The sequence below is a fragment of the Pseudoliparis swirei genome, chromosome 23, assembly GCF_029220125.1.
Source record: "Pseudoliparis swirei isolate HS2019 ecotype Mariana Trench chromosome 23, NWPU_hadal_v1, whole genome shotgun sequence".
In the NCBI taxonomy this organism is placed as follows: Eukaryota; Metazoa; Chordata; class Actinopteri; order Perciformes; family Liparidae; genus Pseudoliparis; species Pseudoliparis swirei.
Genome location: NC_079410.1, coordinates 11,052,264 through 11,069,357, shown reverse-complemented (window position 1 = coordinate 11,069,357; position 17,094 = coordinate 11,052,264). Strand labels below are relative to the sequence as shown.

Genomic DNA, 17,094 nt, shown 5'->3' with positions numbered 1-17,094 from the left:
CACCACCTCTACCATTCCTGGCCCCGTGAGGAGGTCAAATTGATCATTTGACCTCACCTGGTTGGCGAGGTGCTGGAGCTGTTGTCTGGAGGAAAAGATAAACATAAATTCAGGATAAATAATGTCTATTAAACCTGTCAGAGCCCAGATATAGGATGTGGAATATTGCAAATTACTTGAACTCCGTGGCTCTCCACAGTGGGGTCTGATGCAGCATGGCCACTTCTTTAAATTCGATGCTCCTGGCAGCCAGAGCACCGACGGAGGAGCACAGGTCCTTGGCTTCGCCTTAACAAAAATGGGAAAGACATATCATGACACGAACACAGTATTAAATTCAGATTTGATGCACATACCAATGTGACAATGAAACACTTATTGACACTGGGGTGTAATAGTTTGGAGCTGGCTTTCTGAAGTTCTTTATTGATATAAAGTAGTCTTTAAAGTCTTTAAAGTAGTTATTTATTGATATAAAGTAGTCAACACTACCTATGATGCCTCAGAGTTATCCAAAACTGGTGGCTGCCTCAGAGGTATCCTTATTCCAAAGCAGCCTGGAAGTCAACCAGTCTCAACGTCAAGTGCCTCACAGGCATCATTTGAAAGATAACCACTAACCATTAACAATCACTCAAATACAGTGATTAATCTGCAGTAATTAATCTTACTTTGTTACCTAATGTTTTAACCAGATTTAGCAGCAGGTAGAAATGACATTAACATAGCTAAGATTAGCCTGATCTATGTGCTAGCTAGCAGGTTGAAATAACATTACCACAACATTAGCCGGCCCAAAAATAGCTACGTACCTTTGAAATTGTTGAACCAAGTGGGTTAAATGCGCTCCAAATGCGCTCCAAGTGGGTTTGGCTCCAAATGCGCGGGTTTGAATATGCAATGCGCTCCAAAAAGTGGATTTGAATATGCGCTCCGCTCCAAGTGGGGGTAGCGCATTGATTGGATCAGAGTTTTGGGGGGCGGGACCACCTTCCGGCGCCTTCCAGGCAGCCGCTGCCTGGAAGGCGTCGGTGAGGGCTCAAAACACCATCGAGCAAACCCACACACACACACACACACACAAATACATACATACACACACACAGCACAGAGTCTGGGACTCTGCATGTTTTATGAATGAGTTCAGGCCCCTTGTGAATGTGTAAGGGCTGTGTGACATTTTGAGTGTAATCCCTGAACAGATGGGCTTTCCCAAAAATACGCAGACACACGTGTGGGTTATTCCTTTCAGACTTTGCCAATATGCTGCTCTTTAATTACTCAGTTTAGTCGGCTTTTGAAGTCCGGCCTATCATGTGTTTGCGCTGGTCTCTTTCATGTGTCACCTGCAAAGTGTTGATGCAGAATACTGTAATAGATATTACTGCTCTGTCCACACAGGTCATCCCTAAGGACTACAAGACCATGACCGCCTTGGCCAAAGCCATTTCCAAGAATGTGCTGTTTGCTCACCTGGACGATAATGAAAGAAGGTACAAAACACGTGTGACCCCACTGGCTTCTTCTGTAGGCTTGCACGACATCCAGCAGGATGCCAGCAGTCCAAGTGTGCGTGTGGACTGTGAGTGCGTGTGTGTAAGCTGATACAATCGTGAACAGGCCATTGATCCAGCGTGCACTGCCCTCACTGTGTGGCCTGCTCATCTCAAGTCTGCGGAGACATGAAGGGGGGGGGTCATGGACAGATGCAGCAGACGAGGAGGGGTATGCAGCAGAGGGTGGCAACGGGATACGTCTGTGTGTGTTGTGTTGTCGGTTGTCATGGTAACCCGTCTGTATGTCGGTATCATGTTGCGATTCAGATATGGGTGGTGGCGCTCGGTTACATTGCTCAGAAATCAACGATTCTCCATCGTCATCTGGGAAAGAGAGAGACGCCAATTTCTCTCTTTCCCTCCCTTTTCCGTACCATCTGCTCCTATCCATTGTTCTTTCACATTCCTCCTCTCTTCAACCATCGTCTCTCCATCCTTTCCTTCTGTGCCAGAATCTCCAGCGATGGCCGGGTCTGGCTCTGACAGACGAGGGGGTGTTGTGGGAAAGGCTCTCAGGTGGAATAGTGTTTCATTGGTGGGGAGAATCCATTATGCCCCATGGAGAGGAAAACACTGGAGCTTTCCTGTTGGCCGGAGCCTCCGCGGACCAAACCCAAAACACACTCTTTCCAGTCTTTCGTCAGCTGACACTTTACCGTGCTTCCTTGGCACAGGCACGCAGACCCTCTGATTGCACGTCAGACAGCCCCGAGCTCAGTGCAACATGTGATCGCTCCGGACAGTCTGAGAAACCATGTACTTGGGTGGCTGATGTGGCAGATTAGAGTTACACCACACAAAAATATGCGGCAGTAGAGCATAAACCATCAGGTTTTAATGTCCTCAAGGCCCCTTGGCATGCCGTGCTCTGTAATGGCATCGTCATCGGCCCATGAAACCATGCATGATGTAGAACAAATTGGACTGGCTGTCGTGTTTCTACACACAGCTCGCATCAACCATGAATGTTATGCACACAAGAATTCTCGTCGTCGGGGACCATGCAGTTAGCAGCGTTGAGTTCATCTTAGCTCGTGAAGACCTTATCTGATTCGCTAGATTGGACAGCGACATGGCAGATAGTTGGCTCTTCTATCCTCTAACTCTCCACTCGCCTCACTCTCTTCTGTTCTTCTTCATTCTTCACTTCCAGCTGACGATGCTGGACGGCGGGCTCGTGGTCTCATGGCGGTTGTGTTGCGGTTGTCGCGTCTGGAGCCCCTACCGACAGAAGTGTCTCGGTGTATGACCGAGGTGATCCTCCGACATTTATGAGAAACTGCACACAGCAACCAGCAGGGCTGTGCACACGGCTCAGTTGCTGTGACTTCAGCGTATCATATCGGAAAATCAACTTGTATTGTGGTAGTTGCTTGACACTGTAACCACGGTGTACATTCCTATTACGACGGGCAGCCACACGGGAAATGAAGCACGTCTCAGCTTCAGACGAATCATCGTTGCATGTTGATGCCTTCTGTCGAGGCTTTTATGAATTCACAGTATGAAGTACATTGATTGGCTTCTTCTAATGTGCCAGAACTGTCAGGGACTGACGCACATTAGCAGATGGAGTCTGACTGGCCAGTCGTCTCTCTCTCTCTCTCTCTCTTGCCCTCCTTCTCTGTTTCTCACTCCTCCCTCTTCTACAAACAGCTGGCTATTTGGGTTATCAGATGTTGTTGCACATGTGGTCTCATTGGGTCATTGGGTAGCTCGTGAGCGTGGACCGTTGCTGTGCGGCCCTGTGCTTGACGTCATCTTTCTACTGAATGCTTGTTGGCAATATTTTTTGGACTTTGTTCAATAAATGATTTTTAAACACTCACAAAATGGCACTTTTAGTTTGAGGACTGAGTGTGTTGTTTGACACAGAGAGAGAAATAAATGGAGGGCCAGTAGCCGTCTGTGTGTCAAGCCAACATCTTGTGTGATTAGTCACTCAGCACTTAACTCCACACGATCTGTTCCCCATTAGCTCTGGATGCTGCTATCGTCGTCCCCTTCAGTAACGAGCAAGATGAAAACAATGAAGCCCTCTTTGTTTCTTTCATCTCCCTTTTCCTCTCATCTCTTTTCTTCTTTGTAGCTCTTCTTTTCCTTGTTGTCTTATTATCTTTCACCCTGTCTTAATTTCCTGGTCTGGCCCTCTAGGAATCCACAAAGACTGTACAGGTTCTGGAAGCAGTACATTTTTGATAAGGCTGCCTTCTACTTTTTCAAATAGTGTTTTCTTCTGCAGCAGCCATACATTGTGCTGTGGTGCTGCCATTCAGCACACATTTTAATTTGTTTACATTTTTGGATTTAGATGTACACAATTCAATTCAATTGACAATGTTCCTGTATAATTTTACAGATATAACTGTATGACTGCAACTGTGTGTGAGTTTATTAACCATAATGCACACAGCTTAAAGTTGGGTTCTTATCACATCTTATCAGTTTAGTTTATTGCCTTTGAAACCAATCTACAGAATAATAATAATAATAATAATAATACTTTTATATTTTATTTGGCGAATCCTTCCTTTAAACTATGTAAATATAACATTTTAATGGAGACATAAAGGGTGAAGTTATGAAGCGGTTCAGAAGAACAAATGTATAAAACCCCTCTAATGCTAAAAGGGTGTCGCAATCACATTCTAGACACACGTGCAAAACCAGGCACACGAATACCACCATGACTACAAAGGATGACAGGGATTACATTATCATGAGAAACACACACACAAACACATGAGGACATTCTCGAGTATGCATGTCAGACTGTGTTCCCAGTGAGGCAGCTCCAGCTGGGAGCGTGGAGACTTTGATTAACACGCCATTCCATATGTCAAACTTTATGGCCTCAAAGTTTCTGAGCTCCACCAGACGTGTGTGTGTGTGTGTGTGTGTGTGTGTGTGCGGTGTGTTTGCGTGCTAAGTCCATCTTTTCTCAGCTGTGTAGAAGTGACACATTTCTGCCTTCAAAAATTCAACTACAGGCTCTTTTTTAAATTAAAATGCAGACACTGATCTCAACTGAGGAGGTTTTAGAGATAATGAGATAAAAAGCACCTCGTACTTTAAATATAGAATATTCATGTTTTTCTAAAATACACACATTCCTAGAGCACTCATGCATTACATCAGTATGAATATAGTTAGGTGTATGTAGTTTTGCTGAACAAAAAGCCATGTTTTGTACAATACAAACTGTTTCGGAATGAACATATAGTGTACCATCAAGAGAAAGGGTCTCCATCTGGTTATCTCTTTGACCTTGGCTGGTCTCTACCCCGACGTCTGAATCTCTGTCATGGGGTGGCTGCCAGCGGGTGGACCCCTCTGTTTGCTTCCCTGAAGCTGCCATAATGACCTCATTATGATATGCCTACACAAACACACACACAAGCCCACACGATAAGCTGGGAGCAGGTGTTTGATTTCACATTGTGCTGAGCCTGCTTCACTCACACTCAAATCAGCCTGCAACCACCTGTCTCAATACTGTAACCACAGCGTTATCGTATTGACTGAAAATATTATCTCACCATTTGGATGTGCGATTAACCCTAACCCCTGAGAGTTGATAAGAGAGTTGATAACAGAAAGAATCACGGGTCACACTGTCGTGCACCAATTTGGATGTGGATGTCAAGTTTACAGGCTTGTGTGTGTGTGTGTGTGTGTATGTGTGTGTACATGCACGTAGTTTGTCCAGGTGCACCCTCAGCCTATCTAATCCACCACTTCCCCTGTTAAATGCTAATTGAGATTCAGTCCTTAAAGGCGGTCAATCACGCTATCGCCAGTTTAAACACACATTCTCTCAGTTTCTGCTGTAATAGTTTCTTATCTAACTTCCTTCAGAAGTGATATGAAGATTTCCGATAGCAGTAGACCGTGTGCTGTATGTGTCAACATTGGCCTTTTTTTAATTTTTTGCACACCTGGATGGATGACCTTGATGACCTCTAACTTTGTGAATGTATAAATGTAACGATGGAGATGAGGCAGACACATGGGACAGACACAGGAGGTCACATTTAGAGGGAGATTAATTACAGAGGAAGAGGCTCAAGGAAATCTGTCAGAGGTGCATTTATTTTTCCCTTGACACAAACAAATAGATCATAAATGTTTCCTGTCCGCATGCATTAGTTTATTGCCCTCATCACACAAAACACTCTCTCAGGGACAAAACAGACACGAGAAGCCCGGCTGTCTAAGTAACCACATAAACTGTCTGGCAGAGAAGAGGGAGCCCTGGTTAACTCATTCCTTCAGCTGCCTTGGCAGTGTTTCCAATATTCAAAAACAATATTACCATCTGGTAGTAGGAGTTGTTAAATCTCTTTAGTTCAGGACCCCTATTGTAAAATCAAGCAAACACTGCACTTCATCTACGATATGTAGAGAACCAGAAGCTGTTATATTAAAAGTAAAAGACCATTCAATAAGGAGCACAATCAATACAACAATCAACATTATAGCAAAGGATGCAATGAGGGAAAGGGTTGTAAAGAGGTGGTGCTTACCTCATCCTGCATGCTTTAATCCTTTTATTAAGAAGCAGAGTAATGAGTTGATGAAGTGACCGATTAGTTGACCTCTGACCCCTAAACCCTGACCTCTGCACCTTCCCCACAAGCCCCTGCCGATGGACAAGGAACATCTTTCGTGTACCGGCACTCTTTGTCTGTGTGTGTGTGTGTGTGTGTGCACTTAAAGAGGTGTAAAAACAAATCAGTAAGTCAGCGAGAGACAGAAAACTTGAGTAAACAAACAAAAGCGAAGTGAAAGACACCAAACAAACTGGCCGAGAGAAGATCGTCTCATGTTCCAGCGGAAGTTTATTCAAGGCCTGTGTGAAGGGACGAAGCAACAAAGAGGATAAGAAGTGAGATAGTGTGCTCTGCAGCCATATCAGATGAACACAGCTCTCATCATCATCATCATCATCGTCATCATCATCATTATCATCACCATCGTTGTCATCTTCATCATCGTCATCATCGTCATCAGCGTCATCGTCATGTGAGAGCATTTATTTAAATCAGGTCCCAGATCAGTCGATGTGGAACCTGAGCCCTGCTTCGGTGATTGGTTTCATAGACAGGCTGTTTATAGAATTAAAAGGTAAAGGCACATTTGTTTTGGGAGTCTATGACAACGTGCATAGTTACGGCCACACACTCCTGACATCTCCGTCGTCATGTACACAGAGACACTTTGAGTGTGCTGTTACCACCAAGCAGCCCCTAGGGGGTGTTTTTGCCACACACACACACTGTTAATATGAATATAAACTTTCTCTTGCATCATAGCTTCTGCTCTGGTCCTTATATACACACGGATTGTGTGCCCGCATGGACACTTGTCTGACGGGACGCGCTGTGGTCGGTCCTTCCTGGCGGTTTATAGTGCAGGTGAAACCGGATGCAGTGGCCCTGAATGGACGGCTTTTTGTCTGTCTTCTCTCACCCAAATCTGTTTTTCCCCATGAACTGGACTGACGATTATTAAGGAGGTATCCTACAGTCTCTTTAGGGTGGCTATGTGTCTTTTCTTGTCACAAGGACTTTCTTCTCGATGCGTTCAGGTGGAAGACTAGTTTAACTGCTTAACTGCATCTGCGATTTGTATTTCATGGCGAGATGTGCAATAAAGGCATGGACAAATCATCAGGTTTCCGTTGTGTGTGATGTTTGGTCCATTTGTTTGCGTGTATGTTTGTGTTTCCTGTCTTACGGTTTCCCTCATTGACTCTCTGTGTGTTCTCATCCTCGTTCTCCCTGAGAGCGTGGTGGTCCTCTTTTTCCCCTTTTTCTCGTCTCGGCTTTCTCCGTGTCTCCGTCATGCAGGCTCATTCACATCTACATCCACGCTCACATCCAGTCCCTCCCCCACATTCATCTCTCCGTCCCCTGCGTGGCTTTGTGCTGCTGCCACAATGCCAGGGGCCAGGCGATGAGGTCACTCTCCACAGGAGAGCTGCAGGCCTGACTGAACCACCACCATCCAGAGCACAGAGGACTAACAGGCCAGCAGCCTCACCTCCCCCCAGCACATACATCTGCCCCTCATCTCAGGCCACGACACCTTTACGCCCATGCAAACCACACACGCAAACATATTATCTGCAGGAAGTTCATATCTGTACATGTATGCACGCTTGCAAGCTAGTGCAGATAACACACACTCAAGTGCACACAGTTACACACACACACAACTGCACAGATTGCTGGAAACTTTTGTCCTCTCTCATACCCTCTGCTGTGCTTCAACCTGTCCCCTGCTGCCTCTTCTCCTTTCTCCATCCTTCACTCCATCCAAACTCTTCAAAAAGCAGTGAGTCATGCAGGAGCGGTAATGTCTCGAGGCCTTTCAGAAAGTTGTGTTCCCTTCCAAAATGTACCCCAGAGTCTTTGCAGGACAGTTTTCCAGCTTGCTGTGATTCATCCCGGCCCTTTCAGCTGCTTATAACATCAATGTGAGGGAGGGAGTGAGTTTGTGCATGTGCTCCCATTTATGTATGTATGCGCAGCTACTAAGCCCAAGCTGTCTGACTGATGCAGACGAATGCTCAAAAAATGGCATGTGAACGTATGTTGAATGTAGAATGTGTGTGCATGTATGTCTTGCGACAAAGAGGAAAAGGGGAGAGAAACTGTACTTTTCTCTTCCAACAAAATGGCCCTCAAAGCCACTTCAACTGCTGAGAGTGAAAGTCTATTAAAAAAAAAAGAAAAAAAATCTCTGTTCACATTGAGACGAGAGTGTATTGCAGGGTATTGATTGGGAGTGACTCTGGGAGTGATCATGGACAGCGGCATGTTTCATTTCAAGTGAATGAATATGTAGGGTAAATGTGCGACTGTGCATGACAGTGACTTCCTCGCCAGGGTTTCCCTCTGCTGTGAGGACATGATGTTCCTGCAACCCGTCAGTGCCTTCGTAGCTCAGCCAGGTCCAAAGCACAACCCACGCACTAGCCGGGGACAGAGCAGCCTAGCGCCCTACAGAATCGCCTGGCTTGGCCCATGGCCTCCTATTGTATACACCCCGTCCGCTTTGTCTACACTACCGTGATAGCTTCCAGTGTACAGGCACAGACAACAGTCTTGTTATAGCGTGTTAATTCTCCCATGACCTCCTCGTTGGTTTGTGGGTGTCACTCTGGTTGAGTTTCATTTAGATTAGAGGTGCTCAGCTCATTTCCATGGTTGAGAAGTTTGAATGTGTGACGTCTCAAAGAGCTTGTGTTATAGAATTTAGGTCATCACAGCGCAATGTGGTTTTTCAGGGGATTCGACTAATGCTGTTCTCTAGTTTTCTCCTGTGAATACAGTCACTCAACTTTCAAGTGGGCTCTCGGTTTTAAAGCTGCATGATTTATTTTATTTAAATTAATATTGTATTATCTATTAAAATGTCATTCATGAAAATGATTCTTCTGTTTTTACATTATCAAGGGTATTACTTGCAGCCCAACAAACATTTAGGATTTATTTTTTAATTTCCATCAACAGCAGAAACAAAAAATAGTTTAATGTTAATAAGAGAAAGGGAGAGAAAGTTAAAAAAAATTCCCTTCAGAGAAACAACAAAAAACACTTATGCCCTTAATGGTTTTTTTTCTTAACCCTTGTGTTGTCTTCGGGTCAATTTGACCCGATTCAATGTTTCACCCTCCTGTTACCTTTATATTTACTAACATATTTTACCCTTGAGGTCAATATGACCCCAGCTATTAAAATCTCCAGAAAATTATTAGAATTAATATTGTTTTCCAAGTTTAAGTGTGAGGTACTTTATGTTTGTTTGTTGACTCCCGAAAGAACACCGACATTAAACATTGAATCGGGTCAAATTGACCCGAAGGCGACAGGAGGGTTAAATATTGAATCGGGTCAAAATGACCTGAAGGCAACACAAGGGTTAAACAGATTCAAGAAAAAAAGTCACTGCAAGTAATTTAAATCATTTATTGATTTTCTTTTTTTTACATTATATGTTTTTACAAAAAGAGCCTCTCCTCCCATTTTTTAAGAATTCAGTGTTCAAAGTCAAAGGAAGGAGGTTTGCTCTTTGTTCATAAGTTCTGTATTCTTAAGCTCTTCCATTTGAAAGGAAACCACACAAGCCTCTCTGAACTGTGGTAACACAATTACCTTTAAGTCTTCATAAACAAGTGTCAGACTTTAGAAACTCAGCCACTAAAGTGAAGTCAAGTAGTTTTTTTTATTACAAATGGTAAGAATTGTATCCAGCAACTTACGATGTGTTTTTGTCAGGTGAATGACGCGTCCAGTTGGCAAGTTGCTAACATTAGCACGTTCCATGTGTGTGACCACATTACACACGCGGTGCTCGTTGGTTGTTCAACACTCTCCAGGTCCGCAGGCTGTGTGTCTGATGAAGATGTCTGTTTATAACAAGGAAGGCCTTACGTCAGTCAGGTGTCAGAATGTCAACTATGCACTTCTTACCTTCCTGCTCACAGCATGGTTGATGGGGTTTATACACACACACACACACACACACACACACACAGTGTTGAGTTTTAGCCTTCAGTATTTCTACAGTGGATACCTCTTCTAATCATCCACTCATCCCTCCCTCCCTCCCTGCAGCATGTATGCTGTACCTATGTGTTTGAGCGTGCATGCATAATGTGCTGTGTTGTGTAAACTCCTCTCAGGTTTAAACTCCAACAAAAGACAGTCGGTGTCCCGACCCGCTTCCCAAATGCTTATCTTGTTCTAATGCTTGTCTTCTGTGAGGTGGGAGTGTGGGAGGGAGCGGAGCGGAGGGCGGAGGAGAGGAAAGGACATGCCCGCGGGACAGCGGCACGTCTTGTGATGTTTAGCGACCTGTCAGGATATGTGTGTGTGTGTGTGTGTGAGAGAGAGAGAGAGAGAGAGAGAATACAGTTATGCATTCAGTTGAATGCCTCTTTTTATTCTATCTCTGCACATCGGATGAGGAAGAGGATATGTGTATGTATCTCTCTTCCTCTCTCTCTCTCTCTCTCCTTCCAATGACACGTCCTCTGTACACACAGACGAGCAGGAGAGGCTTAGTTCTGTCAGCGCCTGATTCAGCCTGACCCCTTTTCTCTCTAAGTGGAGGAAGAGCTCGCTTTTTTCCTGTCCCGGGGCAACACACATCAGAGACAGAGGGCATTAGGAAAGTGAGAAAACGGTCACACTGAAGTGTGAACTGGACCCACACACACAGCATGAGAAACCGTGAACCCGGGGGAAAATAGAGAAGTCAAGTTTTGGTGAAGTTAATCAAGCGCATAGCTGTCTAATGAAAATGGAAAGAATGGGAGAGACTGCATGGTCGGACATGTTGGTGATGTTTTGAGGCTGACATCACGTCTGCATCAGCAGGTGTTGGATCATCAGGTCGGCCTGTAAAACAGTCTTGTCATACTTCACGCACGCAGCAGTCGGACAAGAGGGAAGCAGGCAGGGACCAGAAGGCCAGCAATGTAATGTTGAGATTCAGCTGAATGTGTTAGTTAGACCTTTTTTTAATCCCCTCGAAATCAAACAAAAATCGTTAAAATGATTCACAGACGAAAGGAGGCGATACATGTGATAAGGGCTAACTCGACTGTGTTACCGGTACTCCAGTGGCATATAATAATCCTATGATTTTAAACATCAAAGGTTGTGATGAGGCATATGTTTACAATCAAGACCCTGTCAAAGTATTTGGTGTTGGTTCTCCGCCCTGTAACACTCCCTCCTTTCTCCTCACATCCTCCCATCAACTGCCCCCTCTTTCTTTTCTCACTCCTTTCCTTCTCAGGATGGTCCTTTCTTCCTCTGCCATGCAACTCTGCCTCTCACTTCCCTGATGCCAACCTGAATGTTTGTGTGTGTGTTTGTTCCAAGGAGTAGTCACAGCAGAAGAATGAGAGAGTATGTGAGCGTTAACGCTTTGGAATTTATTTTGGGGAAAAACCTTTGGCGTGCATATGGAAGTGAGTATGCGTGTGGCACAATGAGTGTGAGGAAAGCTCTGGTGCTCTGGGTACTGGGCATGGCGAGGGTGTGACAAGGCCGGATTGCCCTCTCATGAAGTTGGCATTGGCAGGCGAGCAGAGTCCAAGGTGCCAGAACCAGTTCAGTGGTAGTTCAGTCTGATATTTTATCTGAGGGCTGCTGCTTCAATTTGGCTCAAAGGTTTGAGGAAAGCTTCTGTGTCAGTTAGTCTTTCCCTCCCTCTCTGTTAGTCAATGACACGCAGCAAATAGAGCGGCCGTCGCGTAAACGACCCGGGAGACTCACTGCTCGGGGCTCCTGCTCTCATGTGGTATGCGCCCCCACCACCCGGCTGGAGGTTCTCCCCTGATTCTGATTTTCAATCGGGGAAAAAATGTCGGCATGTTTTCGACTATTGAGTTTCAAAATCAGTTGAAGTCAGTAGTAATCAGTTTCTGACGACATTTGAGTGAGTAACGGGCCATGTAGATGCAGAACTGTGAACAACCGCTACTGTAGGTTGTCTGTCGGCGTCACGTCACCAGCTAAACACGCCACACAGTTTGCTCACTGGTCCGGAGTGTATTTGACGGGGCTCCATCAGCTCTCCGGATACTTCTATGCAAAACGTTGCATCTCATCACAGCTCTAGTAGATGTTGCACTTTTGTTTTAATTACCTTCGCATTGAAAATGCCGGAAGGTTATGTTTTGATCGACGTGTATTTATTTATATGCGTGTTATTCGCAAAACTCAAAAAGTATTGAACCGAATCGCATGAAATTTGGTGGGATGATTGTTTATTATCCGGGGACCAGTTGATTAGATTTTGGGATCGATCGGGTCAAAGGTCAAGGGTCATGAACAGGTCAAAATGTTCTTGAATCGCATGAAATTTGGTGGGATGATTGGTTATTATCCGGGGACCATTTGATTAGATTTTGGGATCAATCGGGTCAAAGGTCAAGGTCAAGGTCATGGAAAGGTCAAACTCTTTTTTTTACCATAGCACGATACATTTTTGTCCAATTGGCATGCAACTAATGCCAAAATGTTAATAATTCAATGCCCAATCTTGTGATATGCGAAGGTATGCGCTCTACCGAGTGCCCATTCTAGTTATCTATGTGTCACATGTCGGACGGATATTGGACCTGTGCGCCTCACCACTGCACCTAAATTAGAGATGAGACTTTCTCTCAGGTGGTCTGAGCATTGCACTTCAGCAGGTGTCAGCAGCAGCGTACAGGTCACACAGATCACCAGCACCGGCCCTCAGGGGCTCGGCTACACTCTGTGGATACAGGAGGTAGTCGGGTTTACACCCCTTATAAACCCATCTGGCCAGGTGTGGAGGTTTAACGCAGTGTGCTGCCTGCAATCCATTGGTTTTAAATGCAACTTCCAATATTTAATGACACAGCTTACTCAGACTAGACCTCTTTAGACCTTAACGTATACGAATGCTCGCCCCCATTAGATCTTAGATTAGAGACAGAAATATCAGTCAGAGGCGCTTTTACATTCTATTAACGGTTTCAATTAGTTTTTAGAGTGCAATGGAGAATTGCAAAGTAAAACAAATTCTACGTTAGTTTTGGAGCTTATGATGTTTATCAAATGTCCAAGAACTGAAGCCCAGGGCCGATTGGGGAAGGACCAGTTGAGATTTAGTCAAGTGAGGGTTCTCTTTCTCCTGGTCTGGCCTCGGCCTCCTCTCTCCTCCCACATTGTTGACCGTCTCTAAGTGGTCATTGCCACCGGCCGTAAACTGTTATGTCCACCTGTAAACCTCCAGGACCACCTCGGTGCTGCACGGTTGCCTGTACACTCAACATTAATGACAAATAAACTCTGCCATACTTGGGAAGCAGAGGAAAACTGTACAAACATTGTGCATACAAAATACCAGCGTGCAGCTTATTGTTTAAAAAAAAAACTTCACTAAAGATGACTAATAAAACCATGGTAACGTCACAAGCTACAGTCAGAAATATGTGCACTAAAATGCTTTGATTTTCTGGATATTTCTTTCCTCCTCAATATGCAACACCTTTTCATTTTCTCTTAGACTCTTTTCATTTTCTCTAAGACTTTTGTGATGTGCAAGAACAACTTAGTTTACGCGAAACAAGCCATAATGCACTTGTCTTTTTGTCCCAAGATATAATATATATGAATGTACATGCACAGGAATGAAAACTCTGAGTAACAGCTCTTTCAAATGAAATCAAAATGCGTGTTCTCTGAACACCTGCCCACCTCTATTGTTCAAAATCATCTTTGTATTTTTCAAAGTGGACGTTAGTTGATGGACAGAATAGGATCTCATGGTCTGGAGACCGATGTGAAGAAAGGGGCAGCAGCTGGCATGTTCCGGGCCCCCCCAGTTTTCATGAAGTCTTTAGGGAGGGACGGGGCACGTGCCAAGAGCTTTCATGTCATAAATATCCTCCCTGAATGTTTCAGTGCTGTATAATTATACCTCCTTCATCTCTCCCTTTACTATTTCTTACTCACTTTAAAACTACAACCTATTGTCAATGGTGTGTGTGTGTGTGTGTGTGTGTGTGTACCAGTTTGTGTAATGAGCTGGTTTTCAAAAAAACGATTGTCATTGTGTTCTCAGAGGTCAGTGGGGCAAGTTGGTTCTTCCGTGTGAGTAACATTGGCGGCTTGTGCTCAACTTTAATCTTTAAGCCGTTCACCACTGAGTCAGCCTCATAAAGATATTTTCCATCTTACTGTTATGTACCCAGGGCTCCAGACTGCGACCAAATGGTCGCATTTTGCGCCTAAAATTAGACACAGTGAGAGTAAATTTTTCATCAACTCGCGCATGCGCGACCAGTAAATTAGCAGATTTCTTTTTTTTGTTATGAAATATTTTTGTTGCTGACAAACTTGTTCTACACTTCAGCCCACTATAGTTAGAGGTAATGCCTGAATGACTGGTTTGCTAACCGACATTAACTCCAGAAGAAGAAGAAAGGAGACGAAAACCGAAGCAGAAGGCTGGCCTGTGTGTGAGAGCGGGGGGGGCTAATGTGTGAAAAGAGGCGCACCGCAACGGAGACGCAACGAGGGCGAGGGCCGCAGAGTGAGAGGTCCACGAGGGGATCCTCACCACCGAGCGGCGTCCCCGTCCCCCGAGTTGAATCTTTGGGTCAACTCAGCCGACTCTCACATGTCTGAGCCCCTATACACTGTCGCTCACGGTAAACGCATTCGATCAGGAGCGCGCGAGGATTTTGATAAAGTTAGCGGAAGGATCTAAGTGACAACATCCGGTTTTGCAAAGTTAGCGGAAAGAACCACGTGAAACAACATCCGTTTATCAAAATAAGATGTCGACAAATCATACACGAACATATAAAAGTAAACAATGAACTGATGTATCTTTATAGATCATTTCTGAGATTTAGCTTAAATTATGCTAACATTAAAACATTTTACTGGACCAAGGAAGAGTTTATAAAAATTAGTCAGACTTTTGTATGTTAAGAAAAGTCCTGTATATAGATTTCCCCAAGAGTTCCAGGAAATGAATAATGCAGATGTGTTCCATACATATCTGAAATCCCCTACAATAGCAATCAAACAATTTTAATGTATCAATTAGGACATTTTTCAAAGTAAAAGTCCTAAATGTTTAAAGAAATCTGTAATTTCTTTAATGTTTGAGTTGCTTTATATATGTATTTCCTCATAGTCCTAGGCAATAATGCTACACAATAAATAGAATGCTTCAATCGACTCGGTGATCGGTATTATCGGTGATCGGCAGATACTGATTTCAGTGATCGGCACCAAAAACCTGATCGGTGCATCTCTAATCATAACATCATCAAACCCTAGATGGTATTGAAAAGAGAACGTGCTGCATAGTAATATTTATTTTTGATTCCGTTTCCTAAAAGAAACTGCTTTCTATGAATGCATTCAATCAATGGGTGGGGGTGGTGAGAGTGTGCTCACCGTGTGCGCATCACGGCAGAAGTTCGATGTCGGTGCGCGCATCGCTCTGTCACTGAGCCGAGAATTGTTGACGGGGGGGTAGACGAAAATTACAGAGTGGCGGGTGGAGATTTCACCCTGTTATAATAGTAGGGGAAACACTGGAGTTGATAAGCGTGTCTTCTTGTCTGATCAATACACAACAGTGAGGTGCGTGAATGGACAGAGCGGCCAGCTGCTGATCACTCACTCAATAGCTCGACCTGCACGAATAGACGGTGCGCACGCAGCGCGCAAACATTTTTTTTGGGGAGCACCGAAGACCCATTTTGACCCAGGAAAAACCCTGTGTGCGCCCCTAAATTTTCTGCTTGCGCCCCTAAAATTTTAAGTTAAGGGCCACTGTGCTCCTAGTAAAAAAAGTTAGTCTGGAGCCCTGTATGTACCCATAATTCATGTTGTCATACTTGTCTGTGAGTGTGCTTGTGCTTTTCACAATGTGCTGACTAATCACAATTCTTCACCTGGAGACCAAACAAAAGGCAGTAGTATCGCACACGTTGTTCATTTAGCGACCTGCCACCGGCACTGCAGTGAGTCTGCAGCATCGATTATTCTAACAAGTCACTCAGGAGCACACCAACACAGGGGATGAAACCTTTTTATGTTTTACAGATGGATATTTATGTTGTATCGTTAGATGTTGAAATATTTGGAACAAGTTGACCCACACAAGTTAAAAATGGTACTAACACAAGTGCATTCTGGATGGCCTCCCCATTCAGGGCTCGTGGAACTCAACTACCCATCAGGTAACAGAAAGACATGGCGGCACGCTGCTCTGTTAAAGAGCCCCTTGGTGCTCGTGGCATAATGACAGTGCTTTGAGGTAGTAAAGTAAGACATACAACGAATAAACAGCTGTGTCGTAAGAGAGACCGGGAGCAAGGAGGGACAGAGGAGAGGCAGAGAAAATCAACGCCGACGAGGAAGAACAACAAGCAATCCAGCTAAAAACAAGCAGGCCTGATTTGAGTTCATTAAAGACTGAAATCCCCCAAGCTAACCACATTTTTATGAGCGTTTGAGAGCAATAATAGGCTGTTGCTGCATGTGGATCAGAGAGAGTGAAGGGTCTCATAAGCTTTTCCATTCATTCTCGCACAAACAGACATCTCCATGCGTGTTTACAGATACTTAGTGTGTTGTATAACTCGCACAAACCGACGTGGCGGCGACATGGTCTCGTGCCTTGATTAATCTGAGTTTCATGTTGATCACAACAATCACATAAAGGAGAGGGTGTGAGAGTGGGTCCTGCTCTTTAATTGTATTCACTTTGATAATAACTCCAACCATGACCTTTTGGTCGCGTGTGATCAGGGAGACGGATTGTACACATTTAAAATAGGATTGGAAATGATATCAGCGAGAATGGTTTGAAAAATAATGAACAACCGGGCATTGGCATGGATCCAGTATGTGTTCTTACATGCACGTTCACGTGTGTTGCAGGCAAGTATCTCCACATATCTGAACCATGACACAACCCGTGTCTTCCTCCCGAGGGTGGAGGTGAACTCCTGAGCCCC

At 44.5% G+C, this 17,094-nt stretch overlaps 1 protein-coding gene across 2 annotated transcripts in view; it reads left to right on the top strand.

Moving 5' to 3' along the window:
- Positions 1–17,094, top strand: part of prkar1b (protein kinase, cAMP-dependent, regulatory, type I, beta) — a 66,226-nt gene that overhangs the window by 21,636 nt on the left and 27,496 nt on the right. For both annotated transcript variants that reach the window (XM_056407197.1, XM_056407198.1), the window contains one exon: positions 1,402–1,493. In XM_056407197.1, coding sequence (XP_056263172.1) covers positions 1,402–1,493 — 92 coding nt within the window. The remainder of the gene's footprint in view (positions 1–1,401; positions 1,494–17,094) is intronic.